Source organism: Acipenser ruthenus, chromosome 13 (genome assembly GCF_902713425.1).
Source record: "Acipenser ruthenus chromosome 13, fAciRut3.2 maternal haplotype, whole genome shotgun sequence".
In the NCBI taxonomy this organism is placed as follows: domain Eukaryota; kingdom Metazoa; phylum Chordata; class Actinopteri; order Acipenseriformes; family Acipenseridae; genus Acipenser; species Acipenser ruthenus.
In genome coordinates, this window is record NC_081201.1 from 37,635,774 (window position 1) to 37,663,048 (window position 27,275).

At 36.0% G+C, this 27,275-nt stretch overlaps 1 protein-coding gene across 2 annotated transcripts in view; it reads left to right on the forward strand.

Moving 5' to 3' along the window:
- LOC117417947 (VPS10 domain-containing receptor SorCS3-like) overlaps nucleotides 1-27,275 on the forward strand; it is a 112,798-nt gene that overhangs the window by 63,336 nt on the left and 22,187 nt on the right. For both annotated transcript variants that reach the window (XM_034030375.3, XM_034030376.3), the window contains exons 5-14: nucleotides 8,813-8,886; nucleotides 11,476-11,540; nucleotides 15,064-15,182; nucleotides 17,949-18,038; nucleotides 18,404-18,583; nucleotides 19,232-19,378; nucleotides 21,071-21,173; nucleotides 23,019-23,095; nucleotides 23,911-24,002; nucleotides 26,933-27,040. In XM_034030375.3, the coding sequence (XP_033886266.3) occupies nucleotides 8,813-8,886; nucleotides 11,476-11,540; nucleotides 15,064-15,182; nucleotides 17,949-18,038; nucleotides 18,404-18,583; nucleotides 19,232-19,378; nucleotides 21,071-21,173; nucleotides 23,019-23,095; nucleotides 23,911-24,002; nucleotides 26,933-27,040 (1,055 nt within the window). The remainder of the gene's footprint in view (nucleotides 1-8,812; nucleotides 8,887-11,475; nucleotides 11,541-15,063; nucleotides 15,183-17,948; nucleotides 18,039-18,403; nucleotides 18,584-19,231; nucleotides 19,379-21,070; nucleotides 21,174-23,018; nucleotides 23,096-23,910; nucleotides 24,003-26,932; nucleotides 27,041-27,275) is intronic.

The window sequence follows — 27,275 nt, forward strand, 5'->3', positions numbered from 1 at the left end:
ATTGGCCATCCTCCACCTGGAGGAGCCTTATGCAAGGTGGAAGCAGCAGTTTGCTGGTGTGAGGCTACAGCCCTGTGTTTATATTTTTAATGACAATAAAACCTAATTGGGTTCTTATTCCACAACATCAGCCTGAACAGGACTGGAGGTTCCTACTCCCAGCCAGTAGAACACTTTTATCATTTTACTCTGCTACTGACAGTACAGAGGCTGTTTTCATTTGCGGATACAAAAGGAATTGATAAATATACATTACAGTAAAGTCAGCCTGTTTTGGGTGTTAATCTTTAGCCTCCCACCCCCCCCAATAATGAGTTCATGAGTAATGAGTAATATTGGTTTTAGCGTCTAGGCTTTGGACAATTTGCATGTGAACGACATTAGCTTTATATTATGTGCTAATGTAGCTAAAAATGAATAGGTATAGCTTAACACCAAGCTAACACTTGGATTCTGCTATCCGAAGTACAAGAAGATTAAAATCGGAATTACAGTTATCACAATGCCAGTGTGAAACAGCAAACAATAAATACTGCTTCAGGTGAACCTTGAGAATGGTAATGAGGTTCTTGTTCAAAAAGATAAGCTGTTCCAAATAAGTGAGTCTGTGAATCTCTGAATGTCATTGTGTTGGTGATTAGGAGATAATTACCCTATGTGATTTTGTATACCAGTAAGGGCTTAAGACAGAAAAGTAAGTGGGACATCTTTTATTAAATAAAGTAGCATTATCCTGTTCAAGCCAGTCCTAATCTTTCACAAGTTCTTAATACAACACCAGGAATTTAAATGTGTAGCTCAGTTTTTGTTTAAAAACTGGATGCAAATAAGGACATGTTATACCATTAGGGGAGTACAGGTTGCTTATACATTATGATGCATCATCGAGTTACTGTGCTTCGCATATTAGTTCAACTTCTTATTTCGTATAGAATAATTCCAGGCGTATAGACTTTTCAAACTTCAGAAACAATACGTTTTATTTACTTACATCCACGGCAGTCAAACGGGTGGAAAATCCTTCCATTGTACAGCAATATGTTCAATACAGCTTCATACGAACAGTCTTCAGTTTAACTACGACTTATATCTTCTTAAATTGTTATGTAGTTTCAACTCTCCTATTTCTTATGTATGTCAGTATTTCTGACTCTATGTATGATGTTAAAGCATATCTGCATGATCTATAATATAGCTACATTATTCAGATCTGCTTACAACCAGCTGTACTGTATTTGCTCTAGCTACAAACTAACAGCATCACCTGTCCCTCTGTCCTTTTTTTTATATCACTTTTCCTCTTTTGTGAGATTTTAAACATGGCTGAATAAACCCATATAATAAGCTGGAGGTGAAATCGATCATTCACACTACAGTACAGTTCACAAGTCAAGCTACAAATACAGCCTTTTTTGTTTCACAACGTCTGTTACCGTACTTTATACAGCTAACCTCTCTAAAAATGTATTGAAATAATGATATATTCCTATACCGTAGCAACACTGTAGCACACATATTGTTGAAAATGAAAAGTACTAAAACTGTGGTTTTCATGTTTGTTTTTTTTAATTTGATTTAGTTATTCAATCCGAGTTAGGAATACTCAATGCAGTGCGCTACTTTTATGCTGAGTGAAAGGTTGGGACAGCCAGATTACGTTTTTTAATTTTATTTTCTTTCATATGGCAAGCCTTCCAGGTTAAGGAATTAGCATTTTAGCATGCAATGTAAAATATAAAGATATTTTATTTATTTATGCATTTATTTTTATATAATTCTGTAATGTAATTCATACACAAATAACCTTAGTTGTCCAAGTGTGTGAATTTCATGTTGGCTTTAAAAAACCCCAAACTGACACTAGGTTTTGGGTCTGACGTCATGAACCTTGAATGAATATAATTGGGAGGTAGTTCAGGGTCATATATGTCTGATACTATACCCTGCTAATTGACTTTAGTATGTTTACACAATGTGAAATGGAGCCAGTGGAACAGAAGTCTTACACTGACAGGATTTGGCATTGTGATGACATCACAATGCCAAAGGCAAGGAATTCAGATAATGCTCTATTGGTGGCAAGCTGTGATGCATTTGTTTCACAGGCCTTGTGGCATTTCTTTTAGTAGGATAGACACTTTGCTCTCATTAAAAGGCTTTCTAGAATAGTACAAGCACTGTTAAATGGTCACCTCAATTTTGGATCACAGCTGCTTATACTCATTAAAAGATACATTTGAATTTTTCTGTTGTTGTACAGGCGAAATACGCACACCAATTACATTTTGCACCGGGAAGTGTGCAGGGGGGGGGGGGGGGGTTAACGATTTAACTATTTTAGCAAGTGGCCCTTTTTTAAAGATACAAAACCCTGCTTAGAGGACATTACCATCTGGTATTTGATACCGTACAGACAAGGTCAACCACCAAGGCAATGCCTGATAATCAGGTTTTATTGGCAATGCCTGAGAATCAGATTTTATAGCGAAAACAGTAAACCTTCATTGTAACACTTTACATTAAGTGTCTCTAATTACGGTGTAGTAGTAGTAGTTATTGGCAAATACATGTGTACTTACACATAATTATAATATTATTATGCATAGTTGTAATGTACTTAACATGTAAATCTTTTTGCACGATATATGTAAGTACACAATTGTATATTATAGCTATATTGTATGTTAGAGCTATATTCTGCTAAAAAAAATACACAACATTGTAATGATACACATGTATTTACTAAGTAACTGCTATGTAAATACACAGTAATTAGAGATAAGTGTTGCTGCCTTTATTTATAGCTTAACCATTTGACATCTTTAATTTACAGATTCATTTTTCCTTTTCAATATTTACCTCTCCTTTCATTTAGGCAAAAGTGTTAGGATTAAGATTTTGAGTGTTGGGGTATAATCAGCATGCCATGTTTTAGACTATGGGCTCAAACATTTTAGGAAAATGAGAGACAGACGGACAAAAAAGAGACAGATGAAAAGGAGAAGTGCATAGTTGTTCTGCTGTTCTAAAGGATCTTTCATGCTCCTGTAATGAATTGTAATATCTTTCACCTTTCATCCATTGGACTGTCTTAATTCTAACCTCTTTCATCCCTTAAAGTCATGCCCGGGGGGTGCTTAGAGGTAAACTCCTTATGGATATAAATGTGTTCCTTTACTTTGTGTGTATTTTATTTCCCATACAAATTGATTGCACCTTAAAAGGTTCAATACAAATGTCTCCCTCCAGCCAGGCTTATCCTGCTTTCGCTCCAAAAACAATGTATGTTCTCACGCATCACAGACTTTGTGATCAATATTCTAGCAGCAAGAGCATGTGTAAGAAAATACCTGCCAAGGCTTGTTTATGAAAGGAAACGTAACTGAAACAATGTGTTCTCATGTTTTGAACATGCTGCAGAATGCCTGGACACTTCTTTTAAGAACTGTACCTAATACTGGGTCAGACCACTGTTTGTCCTAACCACAACCTTGACACAATGTGGCATAGAGTCCACTAGGTCCTGGTGCTGGATTGTTCAGTTGTTTTTTGTACAGTGTTTTTTTTTTTTTTTTTTTTTTAACCACACCCATGTTTGGATTACATCTCAATTGAAACTGATAAATAACAACAACAACAACAACAACAACAACAACAACAACAACAACAATAATAATAATACTGAACACAAAACGGCCAATGCAACTCAATGCATTTCCCACTTCTTACTGCGCTATTACAATTGGTGCAGGTTAGGGTTATGTTAAAGGTTAGGGTGAGGGTCAGGTAATTCTTGCTTTCAATCACAATATCCTCGTCATCAATAGTTGATTAAAACCATATCAAAGATTGTAATGGCCTGATGGACTCTTGTGGTGCCAGTTCATTTTTAAAATAACATTTCTAAAGACACAGGATAACAACCCTTCATTAAAATAAATAAACAAATAAATCTACAAATGAAACAAAGCAAAAACAAAACATTCAGGAGTTAAATTATCCTTTGTCTTCATCTTTCAGATTGTTGTCATTATAAAAACCATGTGTATTGTATTTTATGTATGCTGTAAGATTTTGTCCCTATTTGTTTGAAGTTAAATACAGCACTATAACAGTTTATAAGTATGTGTAATGTAAAGTACTTCAACAAGCCTTGGCATATAGTACATTTGAATGTCTTCTTCTATTGCTCATATAATAATTTCTAGTTCTGGTAGTGAGTTAATGAAATTTTAAAGTATGAAATAATATGTATGCCACTCTCATTGCTTGATAACCTATAAGATAGAAATCATATCTAATAATAGAGAATGAAAAACATGTCATACAGCACTGACTAGCTCACCATTAGTTTTTTTCCCATTAAGTTTTACCCTTAGAGGTTCCTGGAGTAGGTTACAGTTAATCGTAACATCTTTCTACAAAAGTATATACAGTCTATATAAATGTGTTCCATCACTGCTGACATACCCCTCCTCTGTGCTTCACTTTCGTGTAGGGTATTCGCGCTGATGTCACTTATTATTTTTAGATACATTGTACCTAAACGCTTGGACTCATCTATCCTGTGTAGCTAATGGGGCTCCCCATATTGAATTATCATAGACGGAATACTGACCATACAAACAGCATTTTGCTATTTTTTTTTCTTTGCTATTATTGAGTTATAGTAAAGGAGGTTGTTCCATTCTTGTGCAGGAAAGGAAATTGTTGAGACCAAACGCTGACCGCAGAAGAGAGGATTTTTAACTTGCTGTACTGTACTTTGTTTGGGATGATTTTGCCTGTGTACTGGCCGACTCTGATTTTAGTCTGTAGACTCTTGAGATGAGCTGCTTTATCAATAGACCGGCTCTTCGTGTGCAGTGTGGACATTTCAGGTGCTTTAATATACCGAGCAACTTCTCCAGATGGTGGATTTGTATGCACTGTAATACATGTGTTTCCCTGCAAGAATACAACTGCCAAAGTCCTTTTTTTTTTCACAACACAGTAAATCCCAGTGTACATTTTGTTAAACAAATAATAGGAATGGAATGGGTAAACACAGAGTATTGATGTTTGAACAGTTAATGAATGAGTTTTAAAATAAGAATTTCAATCAACCCTAATGTGCTACAGCTGCCACTGAATAATGACAGTTAAACACCTGATGTGGTATTTCAGAATTCAGATTACACGCTGCTTTTGTCAGACCTTGTTTCTGCAGATTTAGAGGCTCCAAATGCTTGCAATGGGAAATTTGATTATTTCAGGAACATGCGGCAGCTTTATTAGTTCCTTTCATATGTAAACCAGGAGTCTTGAACATTGCTTGTTTTCCCCAAAGAGCAGACATTTTCATTGTCAGTTAAAAAATTAAAACACATAGTGTGTTTTGTATACCATCTACATTAAAAAAAAAAAGCTTTAATTTGTCAAGTGCATATTTCTTAAACAATATATTTAAATTAGGCAAATGAGATACAGCTTTAATTTCAAGACGTGATGAACATTCGAATAGTAAATATCAATGATCCTTTAGCCCAGAAATTTCACGCAATCCAGCTCATTTGAAATCTTAATTGACGACTTGAGTAGCAAGGAGCCTTCATAGCATTTTCAGTTAAAAAAAGGGTACAAGTAGATGCAATGCAGAGCTCTTGTGTAGTCGACTATATGAAAAGAGGTTTCGCCTTAATTAGTCACATTGAGTGGGAGAGAAATATGCTGTACCACTGAAAGTGACTTAGCAAAAGGAACTTTTCAAAAGGTTGTATGGAGCCTTCCAGCAATCTAAATGCCACAACTGAAACTGATATTAGAAAGTTAAAAATAAAATTGTTTTCTTTTTTAAAACAGGTCATTGGAATACTGTTTGACAGTTAATTTGCTAGAAATTGCTCACATCCAAGGGCGTAATAGGTATGGAGACAGAAAGACCCTCTTATTCTGTTAAAAGGTTGTCCCCTTAGGACAGCATGTGGGAAAGCGGGGATGTTTGTTATGGTTAAAATTGCGAAACATCATTGTCAACTACTGTCAATTTTGTACCATAAAAGAGCAATATGTTTGAAATGTAATTGAACTTGTGAAACCTTGAACCTCAATAAAGACTGTGAACACATTTCAAGAGGTAGATGAATAACAGTTACAATAATGCAATGACTGGGATTATTCTGCCCCAGTCTTCTCTGGTTACCACCCCTAGAAACATCTGACCTCATTCTCCTTCTGTGTGAACTTGTCCCCCCTCAGTAGGTGACAACCACCTCCCGGCCAGCTTGGGGGGGGGGGGGTCTAAAAATACAGACTAAAAGGACCATACTGGAGGAAGCTGGGAGCTGGGGTCTGAATGATAATGTCACTTGTAATATATTTTGGTAAAATCATTTTTAATATTTGATTTCTAGTCTTGGGGGCCTTAATGCATCTTATCACTGTGTACAGTATAAATTATTTGCCCAGTGATAAGAGTGTTGTGCTAATTGTATAATACAATAATCTAATTTAGAATCCACTTCCCAGAGATATGGTACTTGCAGGCCTGTTTGGAATGATAAGAACTGTTTGTAATACCTAGAAAATAACCTTTTAAGCTTGAGATTATTTTATTTTTTTTAAAGATATAATTTTTTTGTATCTCATTATCTACCAAGGATTCTCAGAAAATTACAACAGAACACAATCACTTGCTTCAAAAAGATAGTTATTGCATTTATTACAAATATTGCTATATTAAACTTTTTTGTGGCAAATGTTTAAATATATACATATTATTTTGTCAGATCAGCTTTTTTTTTCAAAATGAATGCAATTTTCATAATGCACCTATTGATTTTATAAAAAGCTTTATGGCTAAGAGATTGAAAGGCATACGATTATGAGCCTGGCTGTTAGTGACAGATAATTAAGGTGACATGAAGTCAGTTATGCATACTTGAAATTGCATATCAGTCAAAGTGTTGGGGTAGGACTTTGCTAGGTTACTGCCCAGCATGGACTCATGTGTACATAACCAGCCTTATTTAGCATGAGAGACCTTGTTAGCTGTAGCACCTGCATACAATCACAAGCACCACGCAGGGTGATGCGTAAGGTACAATATAACACAGAGCATGAATGGGACTGTTGTATAACCTCTGTGTATTACAGACCATCGGTGGGGCTGAGAAACACTTACCTTTCTAAACAGTAGTTTTTATATCTTCAGTAAGCTTTAGTATTTTGTGTATATAGAAGAATACATACCCAGAGCGTAAACCCACATTATGAATATGTTTAACAAGATGTGTCTTGAGAGTCATGCCAATTATAACGTGATCTACAAAATGACTTATCAATGCAGTATAACCTTGTCTGTAGTTCTCAGTGGATAGCATTGTGTGTGTGTGTGTGTGTGTTTGGGGGGGGGGGGGGGGGGTTAGGTGTAAATATGTGTTGTGTCTACACTGCATAATGCCTTTCTAAACCAAAATTAATAATCTGTTATTGTCCTGTTTTTTGGGTTTCTCTCACTGAGAGTGACAGACAGTAGGAAACTAGATAACTTTCTTCATGACAGCAAAGAAGTTTGGAATTTAGGATGTCACAATTGTGCCAAATAGTATCAGGTTGTAAGGTAACTCAGTAACACAATCTGTCATTGTTGAGTGTGATGAGCAACATGGTACAATCTGAGAAGAAGTAGGACGCTGTTGTGATAAATTATTTTTACATAAAAATTGTATAGGGGGCAAAGCAAGATATATTATTTTTAAAACACAAACAAAACCTTCAACCATCCTAAAGGCCCTCCACGACTGTAAAAACAAATATTAACCATGTTTGGGCTTCGTATTTGTACAAAATTGTATCAAAATTAGATAATCTAGACTTACTTTGAGAAGGCTCCTATTTTTGATGGTTATCATGACAATCTTCATTTTGACAGGTTTACTTCAAAAACAATAGTAAACAATGGTGTACCTAACTCAGCAACTGCACAAAGGTTTATCCATAATCGATCATTTGCCATTACCCTTGCTAAATCCAGACCTTGCTAGAGTTGAACGTCTATAGGAGGTGCTGTCTAGCAGGCATGGTTAGCAGGAAAGCATATTTAAAAACCTGCTTTTGCTTTTTCAATAAGGCTTCACATATCATGGACTCAGGTCATTAAACTCTTGTGTCTGGATTTTCAATTTGCATCCTTGAAATCCCACTAAAAGGCATCAAGATGGTCATTGTTGCCATCAAAAGGTTATTGAAATAAGTTTGCCTGTGAGGTACAAGCAAAAGTAATTTAATTGAAGACAGTTCTGTATACATTCTGTGAGTCACACATGCAAATTGCTGTGTAGAAACTAAATTGACAGTGTCTGATTGCTTCTGTCTGGAGGTTTATTCAAAGTTGGTGTAATCACTCTTTCAATGAATAACAATATCACCTATGACAATGCATGGCACAGGATAAGTAACTTGTGGTCAGTAATCAGTATCTTGAGTTCGAACACTGATAAAGAGCACACATTTAAAATAATCAGATTTTTAATTAATGTGAATACAGTTTTATTAATTTACTTTAAGATGTTTCAATCATTTCAAATATTTGTAACCTTTTGTATCAACCTGCTACTTAAAATAATAAGAAATCAACACTACTAAGCTAAGCCTAGTAATAATTCATTATTTTGTTCCAAAGCAAAACATATGGAATTTTAATTTGGAGAGAAACAAAATGACTTAAGTAACCAAAATTCACAAATCAGTTTAATAGCTCCAGTTGGCAACTGGGTTGCCTACAAATGTTTCACGTGCCTAAAATGCTTATATTTTTTTTCTCCTGTTTCAGTTATACAGTTCTATAGATTTTGGAAGGAAATGGCATCTGGTACATGAGAATGTCAACCCCAACAGATTCTATTGGTAAGTCTTGCATTACATTTTTTTTTTGTGCATTTTTAAGGTTTTCATTTTTTTAAATCAAAAAGCAAATATTTGTTGACAGGATTTACAGGGTGCAGTCCTGCAGTACTTTGCACAAAAGAGCTGTTCATCTGATGGGAGGATGCTGATGGGTTAAAAACCACTCAACTGTGTGTGTGAATTTTGACAGCAAAAGGCATTAGCATCACAGAGAAATGGCATTTAAAAAATAACAGTGCTCAAAATCCTGGCAGCTCTTGGAGGGGCCCTGTGGCTTTGCTCCTTACCAATTAATGTTAGTAGCAGAAGAAGCATTTATAAAGTAGAAGCTATTTAATGTGTGTTTCTGATTGGATTCATTGACCACCTCCTGTAGTTTAATATACGGAAGGCTGTGCATTAAGGAAGATGACTAATTCACTGATATGTGTTATTTGAAGCCATTTATGGAATAAAAACTGGATTTCTCCAATGGGAATTCCATGTGTTATGCTCCCTTTGCTTAGACGGGAACTGTTACCGGCAAATCCTGTAGTGTGTAATCACGAATGCTTCAAATTTAGGACAGCCAATCACTGACAAGGATTGAATACTAGCTTCCTGTGTTCAAAAACCAGCAAGGGGGGGAAACTTGCCAGAGGAAGAGTTAAGTCATTTTGTAGACAGAAGAGATAATCTACAAAGTTTTTAAAGGTAATATGCATGATGTATGGTGCTGATATGGTCCAGTGCCCACCATATACATATTCTGTATTGTTAAAAACTGCATACTGATGGCACCCCATGGTGTAGATCATCAAGCGACAGTGGAAAACCCTTAACTGAGCGCCCATGGAACTGATTTAGTCTTTTAGGAATAAAATTGCTGTAATTTTCCCCACAAAGGGAGGTTTTTCAAAGTGTGTAAGGTACTGAAAATGATCTAGATGGCACAGAATTAGGTTACTCTAGATCCCAGTATGAGTAAGTGGAACACTACAGCACTATATACTTGTGAATGGTCTTTATGTTGGCACAATAATAAATGTACTTTCCAGTATGCTACCATCTTCTTTTTGCTCTAGGCTTTTGATATGTTAAATGCACTTGTAATGTTTTTACCAAGGTCTCCTGGGCCATGGACCCTCAGGCTTCTATTACAGATTATGACATCATCCCTGGTGACAGGTTAAGTCTTTATCAGACTTTACAGAAGTGGCTCTATGCATTGTGCCTAAGTGCGTCAATCCTTCATTATTCCAGTGGCTGGAGTTCAGTTATTATATTTCTCTTCAAGGGAAAAAATAAAAATAATAAATAATGAATAAGGGACATTGAAAAGCCCATCAGTGTGTTATATAGAGTTATGTACCTGCTACTTTCTACTAACCCATTATTGCTCATAAAGTAGGAGCAGATACACACAGCTGTAGGTGATAGCTATGTTTCTCAAGTGAAGGTACATCTTGAGCTATATGCAAGCAAAATACCTACAGACCTCAACAAATAAATACATTCCCACGGATACCAACAATAGCTGCACTTCGAGACAGACTGTTACCTGCATGTAAATTGCTCACAGCTTAAACAAATCTTAAAATAAATATGTAACTGCCCTATGGACTAAAATATTGTACATTTAGCTAAGGCTTCACTTTTCCTATTTTGCTTGTTCCATTGATGTCAGATTATATCATTTCATTGTTTTAGATATTTTCCAGGATTTTTCCAGGATTGTTTCAGCATTGTGCAACAGTGCAAGTTCTTTCTTGTAAAGAGCAGATACTCTAAGAGGCTTTGTTCTGACTGAGGCTTTTCTCTACTACACTAGTAATTTATTGAAGTACCATGATAGCATATCAGTACAACTGCTTTGGGACCATTGTGCAATTTGTGTCCCAAATCTATTGTATTGCCATTGCTGATACATACATACATACATACATACATACATACATACATGCATACATACATATGTTGTAGGTTTAATATGAACCAACCAGCCACAACATGTCAAGCTATATAAGACAGATATTGCTTATTGCTTACTATTTATTAGAAAACTCCTAAAGATCACACGGATTAGAAGATTACTGTATATTTATTTGTTTAATCTTCAGCTGGTTTTTTATACTTCTATAAATAATGATCCCAGCAACCGTTTCCAGGATATGTAACGAATTGAGACTGATCAAATACAAATCGAGCGTCTTATAAATTGACACACTCATGAAAATACAATTGAAACAATCTGGTGAATGAGTACTTGATGGAACAACGCCCTATTGGGTGCACGAAACACCACGAATAAAAAAGAAAAACAGCAAATTTAGGGTTGCTTTGTTTGCCACAATTTATTAAAAAATAAATGCTTCAACAGAATTACAGTCCAAACCCTGTCCCCCACACACATTGAGTGTCTCTGTAATGAGAATCTATGATACATTGCTGCCAGACAGGAGGTATAGATTATATTTAACCAAGAGCAGCTAGAAAGTCAAGTGTTTGCAGATATGTTCAAGTGGACACAAATAAAGTTGTCAATTACCGGGGCTGAATTCCCCAAAGGCTATTTGCCTCATTGTTTGCTCTCCTTATCTTCCATCCCAGGTCAGTAATCGGCTTAGACAAGGAGTCAGATCTCATACACATGGAGGCACGGACTGCGGATGGGCGTGAGTAATTCTAATTCGGGGACAATGAAAAAGTACTTCCTTCTCACATCATAATGCATGAGAGGTCAAAGAGGGAAACTAAGAATCCATTCTGCTTGAACTGTGTCCCAAGGGTATGGCACTGGATAAGACATCTGATAAATGTACTGCTTGATTGTTGATTAATATGGTCTCTTAATATATTCTCCCTTGTGCTGTATATTGAAGTGTCAGTATGACTAAGGGATATGTCAGTACCATCAAGGTCTGTACAGTATGTCATATGCAAGGTTATCCAAGTCAGAAATAATTGGCTATATATTAACATTGTCCATACTATAAGCTTCTGTTCAGTCTGATTATACCCAACTACGACTAGGTTCATGTACGTCAATTGATTATTCAGAAAGAATTTCTATAGCTTTAGCATTACAATTTCAATATTTGACTAGCAGATGGTGTAATGTACTTAATACAAATCTCATTAGGGAAACAATGACCCTAATGGGTAAGTAGTGTTAGCCACAAGCTACATATGTATGGTATTGGAATTTTGTAAAATTAAAAAGATGCTAAAGACAACAGAACGCTTATGTGGAAGGGTGGTGGGCAATTCACTGACACACAGGAGACAGAACTTTATTTGTAATGCCGCTCAGGTGCACTGATTTATTTTTACCCGGAGAGGGCGCTGTTGTCCACAGGGTTATCAATACAGGTAGACAGTCCAGTGCACATAGAAGTGCTAAAAATAGTGAAAACAAAAGGCACAAAGAAAAAGGGAAAACAAAACATTACTAACAAAACTACAAAATAAAGGTGCTGCACTCTGCAGCGTTTCCCCGACTGTCACTATACGCACGGTCCGGGTCTCCGTCCTACACTCCACCGTTTGGGGTCTGCCCACGGTTTCTCCGCTACCCCTATATTTATTTTCTTCTCTTGTTTTTTCCTTTCTTTTTGTTTTCGTTCTCCGGCTGGTCTCGGTCTGGCAATATACGCTTGTTTGTCGTCCTATAGGGGCAGATCTGAAGGAACAACAATCTAGCAATCGCCCAAGGCCCGCCTCCCAACCATTCAGAGAGAGGGAGAGACCACACAGCCTCGTTCCACCTCTCCGAGTCATTGCCATGACTGACAGGCAGATCTTACGGGTTGCTGCCCTCTTCCTGCAGAACCATGCATGCGCCAGACAGTCAGCACAGATCTCCCTTGTTACAGCTTAAAGAAAAAAATAACGTTTTAAAATTGCTTTGAAGAAACGTAATACTAACCCTGTAATGCACCATCCATGCAAATTATAAATCCAGGGGGAAATGGTTTCATTCCTTATGGCGTGCCCTTTTTCAAACAAGATCAAAAGTCCAGTAAATACTGGCTGCAGTTGAGAAAGTAGAGCTGTCAAAACAGCTTAGTGTTATTCAGTCACACCAGAGGGGCCGGCAACAACATTTGTCATAATTTCCCACTTTCTGCATGCAATGCTTTTAAGTCAGGGTGCTTAACATAATTCAGAGAGGAGCGGGAGGGTTAGACCCCCTTACCCCTAGGAGAGTGATGGTGCTAATATCTATTAGAATGCATTGTACCTTTGGACCTGTGTTTTTCTGGCAGATGTTGCCCACAAAGTAGCTCAGTGCCTCTGGATCCCTGTCCTTCAAGTCTAGAGGCATAATGTCTTTGGGCAAATTAATGAGATGCAAACTTAAGGGATAAAAAATCAATGTTGTTAGAGCTAGTTCCCCTCTGGATGCAACTATACCACCCAAGACAGTGCACCCTGTAACTCACTATGTTAGTATTAAAATAAGAAAATAATACAATGAATATGCAGAACAGCATTATTTAACTGTAGGTTAGAGATCCTTTATAAAATAATAATTATGAAACAACTGTTGAGCAATGTGGATCACTAAAATGTGATTAGGCACTGTTATAGTTAGGCAGCTGGGTTTTTCTCCATTTTTTGTATGTGTTTCTCCCACTTGTTCCCTTTAGAGAATAAGCATCTTCCAAAGTTTTAATGTCTCTGATTGGGAGACTTTGCTCAGAAAGATCGAAGCAGGATATAAACCCTTTTTAGCCAAAAGACCAGCACAACATAAAACAAGATAAAATGTTGATTCTAGCTGACAAGATTTTTTAAGGGATTTGGCTACCCCTATAATATCTAAGCAGTGAAATACCAGCCCTTGAACCTCCACGCTTGAAGAGCTTGTTAAATCTGAAGAGCGTACTTTTTTGTCCAACCATTGATTCAAAAAACAATCTTTATAAAACAACACTGGTAATAAATTATTAATAGAGGTTGTTAGTTGACTTATTTTGTTCTCTGCCCAAAAAGAAAAGGATGAGCAGAGCACTGAATATTTTTTTTGTCCTCCTTGTGATGTTATCTCATTAGATAAAAAATCCTCTGCAATTTAAGGAGAGGTCTTAAAGATACAACATCTTGTTACTCTAGTTACAAAACTACAGCTGGTCTAGAAAAAGGAAACAAAGTTTGATTCTGTATGTTTAATTTCCATTTGATCTGCAGACAAAATCGCAAATGTTAAAAATGCTTTGTGATGTTAGTAGTTGAAAATGCATATTCATTAGCTTTTTCAAATACTTTTTTTTCTCATTATAGCAGATTTAATTAGCATTTTTGATGTTTGTAACTTAAAAGCTGCTGAAAACAAAACAGTGACACAAGAATGTTAACAGACACAGACCCCCTTTAGAACAAAGGAACAGTATGGTCATTCTGAAGAAAAACACTTCGAAAGTGCACATTTTATAAAGAAAAACACTTCGAAAGTGCACATTTTATAAAGAAAAACACTTCAAAAGTGCACATTTTATTCTGATTGATGTGCTTTCCTTTGTATTTATTTTTTGAAAGGTTCTCATTTTATTGGATTATAATGAATCTACCAAATTTAGCAATGTTCAGATTGAATTTAAGACATTGTGAACAGCTGTAATTAGAGAAGAACTCCATCCCATAACTTTATCCCATGAGCTGAGGGATCGTCAGTTGTCTCTTGAGGTACGGTACGGTTGCAGGCCTTGACTTCATCTGGGAGCTTTCCAGGGTTCTCAACCTTTGTCTTTAAATAAAGATATAGGGATTGATCCATGAACAACCTCTTTTTTCTCATCTATTCCATACGGTTACATTTTGGGGATTGCCATCTGCACTTATGAAGAAACCAAAGCAATAAAGCTAAGGGAACACAATCTATTTGAGCCAAGTCCTCAGATTCCCATTTATTTGTGGTGTAATTTATAATAATAATAATAATAATAATAATAATAATAATAATAATAATAATGCTATCCAAGAATAGTTCAATAGATACAGTATCTTTAACTGAATGACACTGATTACAATTGCACATCTGTTAGATGTTTAATTTCCCAAACCTTGGTAGACAATGGGCCCATATTAATTATCTTTATAACAGTAGGCTGCTATTTTGATCAATTCCAGTTGTATGGAGAACATTTCTAATTGCCTGTAGTGGTTTTAATCTTTTCTTTTTTTTTTTTTAAACAGACGCTCGATACATTTCCTGCAGGATTCAAGCCTGTTCTGAGCTGGACAGAAACCACCCTTTCCCTGGATTCATTGACACCAGTTCCCTCGTGGTTCAGGATGATTATATGTTCATTCAGGTATTGCACTTGAGCAGAGTTACAAATATAAGCAACAGAGGCGAGGAAGCAGAGCTAACTTTCACATCTAAAAGCTGGGCTTGAATCTAGTTCAGGTAAAAAAAAACATAATAATACAAAAATGTGTATAAACAAATGATATTGTCGTGGAAGACAGGCTTTACTGGTTTACTGCAGACTCAACGAGATATAGCTGCTCATCTCTGTACTGTAAGTGAATATACACAGAACACTATTACATTAATTACATTCTGGATATATGCCATTGCTGTCTATCATAAGCACATTTTAACTGGCAGTCTTTACTTATATACCAAACAGATACATTATTCCCACAAGTTCACAGCAGGCAGCTGGCGCAATATTATTAAACACTTCCTTAGCAGAAATACTGAACCATTATTATTGAATTACACAAAATAATCTCAGTCTGACTCTGTGCAGACCAATCAAAAGAACGTTGTATTGTAAACCCCAGATTCTCTGCTTGCTCAGTATTCTTTTTTAGCTTATTGTGCAAGGCTAGATTGCTGACAGGTCATCTTTTCGGAGAACTAAGAGATTGAGTTTTTAATGTGAATAAAACACAATAGTGCTCTACTCATTATTTTATCTAATTTCTGTAATTAATAATCTGCCTATTCTTCAATTTACAATTCTTCTTATGCATTCTTCAATGCATGCCAAAGTAACTTAAATGATGTAGTCTTTTCAAGAAATCATTTTTAATGTGGTGCTAGCCTTGGTGGTCACCATTTTAAAACCTTTTATGTTGTGTAAAATAAAGAACACATCTCACCCAGTCAATCTGCATTGGTAGTAAATTAATGGAAACTATGTTATGTTTCTGAAAGGAGGATCCGCCTCTAATCACATACGCCATCAAAATGTTCCTATAAAGAGCCCTTTGCCTATGCCTCTTGCCACTTGCCCTGCCGCTGGCAATAGCTGTCACAATTATTACATCACAGTTCAGCCACTTCATGAAGGGGGGGGGGGGGGGATGGTGACATCGCCCAGAGTGCCACTTGCCATGCCACTCACATCACAGTTCAGCCAGATCATGAAGGGGGGAGGGGGAGGGTTAACGCAGCCCAGAGTGCCACTTGCCCTGCTGCTGACAATAACTGTCAATACTCATTACATCACAGTCAGCCACCACATAGGGGGGGTGGAAAGGTGACCAGGAGTTCCACTGATCTTGTCGCTGGCTAACTGTCATTAATCAATAACCATTAGATCACAGTCAGCCAGTACATGGGGTGGGGGAACGTATCCCAGAGTGCCACTTTTCCTGCCCACTGGCAATAGCTGTCATCAAGCAATAATTATTTATCTCACAGCTCCAATGGACAAGACCATGGGCCAAAAAATATATAATGTTTCTCTTGGTCCTTCTGTCAAACCCAATAAAGAATCGGTCAAATCAATCTTGGGTGGATATCTCCTTTCTGAATTATAGCATTGGGTACAATTGCACTTGGGGACTAGTTGCTCATTGAAATCTTGAGATGTTTTTATTTTTTTATTTGGCACTACCAAGATATTTACAGAGCAAATAAATGTGTCATTAAACGACCCACCTTCAATCATTCTACATGTATTCATCTTTTGCACTTGCTAAATACAGTAGGTAATTATATACACAACTGCACACCTGTTTTTTTTTTTTTTTTACTTGTTTATTCATAACCGTCAGCTTCATGTCTTGTATTTTGGTCAGCTTTTTGTAGACAAACCGATAACAAACTGAATTGAGGCCTTGTGCATTTTATTGGAGCTCTACAGTCCTTCCTAAACGGGCCTCAACTCCACATAGAATTACTAAAACTCTGGACCATGTGGTTATATTACATTGGCTCGCAGCTGAAAGATTCTTGTAAGAAAAATCAATTATCACAATTTATTTTTAAGTTCAGCTGCCTCTGGTTGTCATTGATTTCTATCTTCTGTACTCGATTGTAGACAGGGTTATTGTGGAAGACTATCCGACATTAAACATAGCAGGCTTACATTCCTCTCACATTATTGAGCAATACATTTATAGCACATTAAGAAACAGCTAATTGAATCAGACAATACATGATGAACCTCTTTTATCTGAATGTTCCAAAGCCGGTGATTTGATATTGTTCTACTAGGTGGATTTAGCATTTAAATAAGGGGAAGAATAAAGGAAATGAAAATAAATGTGTCCCTATTGATGACCTGAAAAAAACACCTTGTGTGTGGAGAAAGAACACATAGAGTTGTGCACTAATGATTTTAGTAATTGTGGCAGATGAGAACCCTCAATCCTGTGTACGCCATCCACCAGCACCGTAAGATGTTCTGTGTCAATAATGAACTTGAGTTTCTCTTTGTAAGGTTAAAGAGTTTGTTTGACAAAGAAGCAGAATGTTGACTCCAGTGTCCTGCAAAAGTCTTCCACTTGAAAACCTGTATTTCTGTTCAGTATGACTCAATAGAAATGAATACGCTTGTGGAAATTAATTCATATTAGTTAATATTTGACAAGGAAAGAAAAGCTAAGCGTAGTTTTCAATTGTTGGAACTGTTTCAGTCCTACAGTACCTCTTCTTGCTGGTGAATATGTACACTGAATTCACCAGATTCATCTTTATAAACTGAATAACACCATGGAACTGCACTGTCAGATACATGCATTCAATATTATAATTGCTATTACTAAGCATTTGGTTCATCCAGGCACCTCTTGATCTTTTTATTACATGATCAAACCTTACCAACGTTTTTGGTTTCTAGGTTACAACAGGTGGGAGGGCCACTTACTATGTGTCCTATCGAAGAGAGCCTTTCATTCAAATCAAATTACCTAAATATGCACTGCCTAAGGTAACGACAATGTTAAATTGTATTTATTGGTTCATTCTAACTATTCTGTTTTAACAATACTACAGTAACATGAATTATTCTGTAAATGGAAAAACTTACTTTTTTAGTAAAATTTATTTTAAAAAAAAAATTTAAAAAAGAAGATTGTCAGCCAACAATGGTCTGGTTCTGTTAAGAATTTGCTTTGATTTGGTGAATGTTAGCTTTGGTATTTCATTGAATTGTATTCTGTGCTGCCCCAGTATTTTGATGCTCAAGTACTTCCAATGCCTTGGTTAAGTGGTTGCTTGTTTGTCTGTTTTCCCACACTGCTCTTGACTTTAAACAAGTTGATTCAATTGATAACGCATGCCTTCCTTTGACAGGACATGCACATTATCAGTACGGATGAGAACCAGGTATTTGCGGCTGTGCAAGAGTGGTACCAGAATGACACCTATAACCTGTACATATCAGAGACCCGAGGGATCTACTTCACTCTTGCATTGGAGCATGTAAAGACTAGCAGAGGACTGGAGGGGAACATCATGATTGACCTCTATGAGGTATGTGTTTACAGCCATCTCACAGTGCTGCACAAAAAGTGGCTCATATAGTCGTCTCTGCTCAGGGCTGAACGGCAGGGGGCGTGTGGCAGGATAAATGCACAAACAAATCATGTAAATCATATAATACAGCTATTGGTTCACTTCCAATGGTGGCAGTACTGTGGTATTTTGTGACATAATTTGTGTTTTTCTTTGTATGGAAAGCCACGTTTGTTACGTAGAGTTATCTGGCTTTTAGAATGCTTTGTTAAAGAAGCTAATTTGATTTGACCTTTCTAAAATCAATCTGATACTATCTCATTATATCTACTCTGAAAAAATATTAGAAGTGCAAACCACACACACAATCAATAATGGCCACAATTCAAATGTAAAATTAATAAATACATATACAATTCTGATATATGTTCATTCCAAATGCCAAGGAAACAAATTGAAAAGATTATTTGAAACAACAAATAGTGACAGATTAGTTGCTTGTGTTGCTTCTTCTTACTGTTTCAGCTCTTATATATTACATTGTCAATCATTATTATTATTATTTATTTCTTAGCAGACTGTATATATATATATATATATATATATATATATATATATATATATATATATATATATATATATATTTAACTGTATCCATTTTCCTAGGTAGCAGGGATAAAAGGAATGTTCCTTGCAAACAAGAAGCTTGAAGGCCAAGTGAAGACCTACATCACGTACAATAAAGGGAGGGACTGGCGTCTGCTGAAGGCACCTGTCACAGACCTGAGGGGAAACCCCATCCATTGTGTTTTGGTGAGCAATGTTTTATAAGCTACTGTACATATTAGCTTCAGCTGTAGTCCCCTACCTTCTTTTCCCAAATCTTAATTGTTACAACCCATTCAGAATACTCTTGGCTTGACCATGATTCCCAGTACTATGTCTGTGTTGCCTCGGGCAACAGAACTCTGTGCTGTACTGTTGAACTGTTGTCTCAAGCAGACAACTTGGGACATCATCTCCTAATACGCCAGGCTGTGGAGATGATGTTGCATGTTTACTGTATATCCATCTACTCAAAACCCTCTTTATTAAGTTTGATTTTATAGTAAATCCTGTAAAGGATGATTTTGTAAGTAGCCTTATATTAGTGCCGTTTAGAGTTCTTAAAGTATTGACGGGAAATTAAAGTTTCATTTACCAAAATATATGTAAAATAAATAAATAAATTACATATAGCGTATCTATATATATATGCATACTCAATAAACGAGTGCCTTTTTCAATTATATAACTTAATATTGCATTCTTCAGCTCGACAAAAAATTATTCAGGACTTAAAGGGAGGAGATCTTCCAGCAAATAAAGGTTGTGGCTCAGCGTTTTTAAATGGGCAGCCATGGCAACTTGTAATTTGAAACTGTCTGTCTAGTTCTTTCTCATGTTAACCTTCATGCTACCCCATTTAGAGGGCTTCTCCCTTTAGACCCCCTTCTTTCGGTTGTTCATTTTTCCCTTTTAAAAGCTTTTCATTGATATTGTGTGTAATGGATAACAATTAGAGAAATCATCTGGAAGGGTTAGTAGCACAGAACCAATTCAATTGAGGAGACAATTGAAGCTGCGAAAGAAGAACTAAAGGTTAGATTTAATCGTACATTTATTTGACACTATAATTACAGCTGAGTTTTTTTTTTTAAAGGAAGAAGTTCAGTACTATAGTCCTGGGTGTTCTTAACAGAAAAGTAACAGGGTTTTACTTTGCCTGGGGTCTGGACACATATAATGGTCTTGTGAAGGTGTTCAACAGCCTGGAGAAAGATATTAGGAAACACTTTAGTTTAGGTATCTGTTATAAGTGATTATTAACAATAGCAAAAAATAAATAAATAAAACAATGGCAAATGTGTATAATAACTGTATTGCAAAAGCAAAACAACCCCAAACATATAAAGACAGACAGACAGGCATTGAAACACAAATAGACCTGAAAAGATAGGCAGACTATATCCGTTATAAGTGATTATAAACAATAGCAACAAAACAATGGCAAAAGTGTACAATAATAGTCTTATTATTTCTAATCATATTCTATAATTGTAAATATAATAATTAATAACATGTTAATAGATTGTTTATATTTGGATACTTAAACTAAACTGTTACCCCTTGTTTTATTGTCACATAGGTATTGCTTTTAGTGTTGTTTATTAAAGAAAATATAAGTGTAGGTTTAAATGTCAGTTACTTCCTTCACTGTACAAATAGAATAGCACAATCTACAGGGTTTGATATGAAACAATAGCTACCAACATAATTAACGTGGCTCTTTGGAGTTTGTTATTTTTAATTGAATATTGCTGTACAATATTTGAAATGAGTGCCTTTAGTCTTTAAATACTATGAAAAGTATACTTTACAAACCTGGTTTCAATGTTGCTTGTAGGCATGGACCCCATGTGGTGGAATATAACTATCTTTCTGTTTTTTTTTTTTTTTCCATAGCCATTTTGTTCCCTGCACCTACACTTGCAGGTTTCAGAGAATCCATATACTTCTGGAAGCATCTCAAGCAAGGCGTCTGCTCCTGGGATTATAGTGGCTACAGGTAACTGACCTGTTCTTATACACTGACACATATCTGCCTCTCCTCCCTTTCTTGTAACCTAAAAAAAACCTTTTAGCTGCTTATGTTTTTTTTTAAAATTATTTCTAAAGCAACAACCCTTCATTTTTTATGAACTGCTTTTATTTTTGAAGTGAACTTACATGTACATTTTACAAGATAGCGGAGTTGAATTTTTACAAGGCTTTGATGGGTAAATTTACTCCCTAAAGGTTAAAGCATCATGTAATTCCTGGAAAATGGATAAATGCCACACTTTGTATCATATTAAATGTGTAAAAAGGTAGTCATGAGAACCTTTGCATTACACTGTGTAGAACATATGCATGCCAATGCTTTTTTTTTAAAAAATGAAAGTTCCCTTTAGATAGACTTAAAGCATTATTTAGTGATGCCTGTGCTTTTTTCTTTTTTTTTAAAGCAGCTGCTCAATCGACCATGTCTTTGAAATGGTGAGATGAATCAGGGATATTCTAGCTTCAGCAGAGATTCTGATTTAATAAACTGGCTCAGAGTCATTCCTAAAAAATGAATCACTCAAATCTGTGGGCATAAGGACATAGTATTCACACATTCACCACCTGGCACACCACATAGTGTTCACAACCTCTGACTGCACTGTTCCTTTGCAACATCCTGATTTAGTTGCTGGAAACAAACAAACAAAAAATATAATAAAAATAAAATCATTGTGTGACTAGAATTTTATTCTGATAAAGTGATTGTGAAATTAACTTAACTCTCAATTTCCAGGAGACATTGACGTCTGTGCGTTCCACAATTCAGTGTTAAAGTACATCAACATTGGAACTGTAATGCCTATCAGACTTTGTTTTAACCAGGAAAGAGGTGAACTAGCAGTAGCCCCCAGAACTGTAACCAGGATCCAATTTTTACTGAGGTCAATGTGATTTATATACTGCACAGTAATCTGCATATCATCGATCCCCCTCTTCAATATTATACATGCTCGCCACCTCTGCTCTTAAGATCAATCCTACAGAAAGACAAAACTCACCGTAATCAGAATATTACAAACATTCTGAACACTGTCACAAAAAACAGATGGACAAACTTTAGTGGGAAAAAAAACAAATTTAATATGAATAATATAAATTGGACATGAATGCAAATAACATGCATTTAATTACCACCATTTATCACAGTGCTCAATTTAAAGGCATAAACTTTCAAATGTAGAACATGAGAAATGAGACCCATCTCATAGATAACAGTGATACAACACTGTATTAACTCTACATTCCCATATAAAAGATCTATGTGCTGATCAAACGCTCATGTGTTGTGGATGATGTATTTAATAAACCACCAGAGGATTGTATTCACAGTGTGCCAGTTCAGTTTCAAAGGTTTTAGGACTAGAAAAAACATGTCAGTGTGTGAGTATAAAGGCTATTATAAATCTAGTTCTAGTTTATTAGATATATTGTTTTACTTGAATGGCTACTGCAGTATTTTATTATAGTGACTCTTAATGAGAATAATCTTTTGCGCCCTGCGTTTGTGCTAATAATTCATTCCGTTTAACTAAAAAGAATGCTTATCATTATTCCTTAATGAACCTAAAAAAAAACATTTGTAAACTCGTTTCTGGGCATTTTGCCATCTGGGGTGTAATAAAACATAGACATTTGCATCCTAAATATATCGGTACACTTAATTCATGGAACAGGAAGGCATTTTCTTTCTTTTTCTTTTTTTCATAATTTGAAAATTGTTTAATTCTCACCTGTCAGACAAAAAAGGTACTGGATCTGGGATCCGGTGCAGTCCCTGAGTATATACATTTTGTATGTTTTTCTACAGGCAATATAGGCGCTGCGCTTACCTTCAGCGATGTTGGAATGTTCATATCCACTGATGCTGGGAACAGCTGGCGACAGGTGAGATTGAGGTTGCTTTGAGTGTTGTGGGGTTTCATCATTATAAGAAACTGAGATCTTTCTGGAATGCACAATTGGAAATAATTTAAATCAACAGTGATAAAAAAATATAGTTCGCTTTTCTCATACTTGACAATTGTACATCAGTTTCTTTTCTCTGAAACTTAATGACATTTTTTTTTTAAAATACTATATGTACTATAGTGTTTTATAGTTATAAGTTTATAAAAATAATAGTTAATAGGTTAACTAAATACGAATAACCTAGCCTTAGGGTTCGAAAACATAAAGCACATTTCTTAAACATGTATTTATTTAACCATTGGAATGAATTCCAGATAGCTGATAAAATAAATTATATTTGTATATTGTGTTAATTTAAACTTGAGAAGATGAATTATACATATACATGTCAAAATGGAGACGTGGCATACTTAGATGTGACATTTTACATCATAAAAAGAAAATAATTAGTAATATGGCTGGCAATGTATGCTGTGGTTCCTGAAGACATGTTTTTAATGTATTTTAGTTTTGTACAGGACAGTAGCAGGCTGTTTGAGTCTAAACTGACAGTGCTGCTTATGTGGAAGCAGTACACAGTGAACTGTAGGGTCAGTTATGATGGGTCACTTCACACAGGTCACTCATTATCATATGTTATTGATGACAGGAAGAATTACTTGAGCAGCCTTTCTACACTCCAAACACTTCATACAAGTGATAAATCGAGCTTCCCTCTTAATACTACTTAGTACGAATAGTACTTTTGCATAAGTTGAAGTTTCTGAAAAGTGTTCCTGTGTGTCTCTTAGATTTTTGAGGAAGAACACAGTATCTGGTTCCTGGATAAGGGTGGAGCTCTGATTGCTGTTAAACAGACATCACTGCCTATCAGACAACTGGCGTAAGTTCTACAGTATCCTCGAATGAACTGTTACATTGAATGCCTTTTAACCCATTAAATGCTATTGTCCTCATTTGAGTACAGACTACTTTGGGGGTTTTTTTGGAGCATTTTTTCGTACTTCTATCTACCTTATATCTAATTTTCTCTTTAACTATATGGCTATGATAACTTACTCTAGTTTTGTTAACTGTAAAAGTGAAGTCTAAATGTAATGTATCAAATAACATAAATACAGCTTGTGTTCTGATTTTTTTTAAAAGAAAAATTAATTCCGCACTTAATGGGGTAAGTATAAATACATTTATTTTGCTTTTTTATGATATTTACTAATTCTGAGACATTCTGACAAATGCTGTTCAAGTACTGTAATTTTTAGTATAAAATGTGTATCCAACGTATATGTGGCACTCCATGTTAAACACGCATTACTGAGTAACCTTGGGTTACAGTCCTTGTATAACATGCACCTCTTTATACTACTCTAGTAAAAATACCAGTGTACTATATAGAACCAGTGTACTATATAGTACAGAAGTAGTACATTATATACCTTGGTATATAATGCACTACTTTTGTACAACACACACACACACACACACACACACACACACACATTCTCCCAAAAATGGTAAACTTGTGGAGGATATACTCTAAAGATTATGGTACTAGGTTACTAAATGTTTGATTGGAAAATCCTGGCCCTTGTCTTTTTTTGCTTGTTTTTGAAAAAAAAATCTGATAATGCATTGTTTTGTGTGTCATAGATAAGTACACCCACCCCTCATTATATCGCCCCTCGCTATACTGCGGATTCAGATATATCGCGGTCCTGGAGTTGGCTCCCCATTTTTACTGTTTAACTGCGCATGCCTTAGCTGCAATATACATAGACCATTTCACTTAGAATTACTGTTCGTTTTATTTTGTACTGCACATCACAAACTAAAATATACAGAACAATTAAAAACAAAGCATTAATATCGTACTGTTATCACATAGACACATTGCACAATAACACAAAGCAAATGGAATATGTACTTGCTGAAGCGTTGTTGAGAAGCAATTACCCTCCACAGTACAAATTAAAACGGTGTACAGCTTTTTATATGAAGAATGAGAAAAAGCAGGTTGCGTAGAGGATTTATATTGGACCCTGACGCCCCTGATAAAATGAGGGAGTGGTTGTACAGTATTTGTTATCAGCCTATTTGTTTTTCTATGCGCTACATCGCGGCCCTCGGTATATAGCGGATTTGTATTGGACCCCGACACCACGATATATCGAGTGGGTGTGTATTTCATGTTAATAAGAAACAATAGACTTAAAGTATATTTGTAATTCAATAAACGGGTAGTTGAATAACAATTAAATACTTACTACTACACGAAATGCAGTGTAACACAATGGAAATTTTCCCTTGTGTATTTTCTTTGGTATGAACTTAAAAGAAAGATGACGTTTGTATTACTCTTTATAATTTAAAGAGAGGTTTGGACGTTTCTAAGCTCTTTATTGTCTGCCAGATTATGCCCTTCTTCTCTCAGTGCAAGGAACCCATTGCCGGAAAGTAACACTGCTGTTGCTTGGTAGGCTTGGAGTTTTTCTCGGTGGAGTGGGACGTTTGTAGTCGTCTTTCTTGTTAACAGTTCAAGGGCAGTGCTGTGGGCACTTTGTGGTGCTTGCTGTTTTTCAGCTGACGTGTCTCAGAAAAGGAACTGTCTATCCTCTAGCAAATTAAGTATCAAAGTATTCAAACCTAACATCCTGTGAAAGAACAAATGTCAACACTTTGCAGTTTGACAGTTTTACCTTGTGCTTTTTGGGAGAGTAAAGTGAATATTCTTTTACATTTGTAGTGATTTTTTTTTTTTTTTTCATACCGGTACTAAAACTTTTTGATTTGTTTCAAGGGCATTTTATGGACAATTATTAATATAGGGCATATTATTATTATTATTATTATTATTATTATTATTATTATTATTATTATTATTATTAATAATAATAATAATAATAATAATAATAATAATAATAATAATAATAATAGTCACAGGACAGGAACAAGGGCTGTGTGGAGGAAGAACCTCGGGAATTGAGAATAGGGGAGAGGTGCTTTGTGTCTTAGGAAGCACAGGGTTTCCACTCGGCTTGCGGAGGTGAGACCAAACCGATCGGCCTTCAAGGCTTGGAAGGGGAACCTAGAGGGTAGAGAACAGGGAAATGGAAGAGAGTTAGGACAGGTTTGGTCCGTGGGTCTCCTCTGGCTTACGGAGAACGTTCCTGGCAGACGAGGCCAGCGTGCTGGCTGGGCCTCTGAGCCTGGGAAATGAGCTTCATTTGCCCCCAGGGGGAGACCATTGCAGAGGTGGAGCAGCATAGTGGAGGAGAAAGGTAGAATGGAAAAATGAAAATATAAGACAGAGAACAAGGGCATGACACAGGGTTTAAATGGGGAGATTGGCCGATATTATTGCCGGGACAGAACGGGGAAGGAGCCCTAGCTCCTGCCCACTAAACCACACTCAAGGTTATAATAATAGTAGTTGTCATTGTAGTAGTTATCATAGACATAGTAGTGGCAGTTGGTGTGGTCTTAATAGTATTTATTTTTATCAATAAAGGCATGCCATACTGCTCTCAAACATGTTATGATATACATTACTATTGATTTTGTTCTCAGTTCAGACCAAATATAAGATTAATGTGCAGTCACACAAGATCTGTGACTTACAATTTGTAAGACCAGTCTTTATTATCTCCTGCTGGGGATTCATATATTTTGCAGTGTAGTGGAGGAGTCCGTCCTCATCTGTGTACCCTAATAATTAACAATCAACTGGATGTTGACAGTTCAATGTCACGTAATTGATATTTTGACTTGTGCTTGAATGATAGAAAATACAAAGTTATTTTATTTTTCCAACAGGATAAGCTTTGATGAGGGGAAACAGTGGAGCAAATACAGCTTTACCTTGGCCCCACTGTTTGTAGATGGAGTGCTGGTGGAGCCTGGAATAGAGAGTCAGATAATGACGTACGTGTGCTTTGAATTATAATAATATTCTACCTTCTGACAAATTCCTAGTTTATTTCCTTAGATGAGTTCCGAAGTTGTCGTACATCTACAGAAAAACCAGATTTGGGTCAGTTGGTTTAATTATAGGTTGACAAACATCATAATGTGGAATTGTTATATTCTGCATGCAAATAGAATAGCAGTACTTACTTATTAAGCATTGCAATATTGCCCAATGCAGCAGTCATTACCT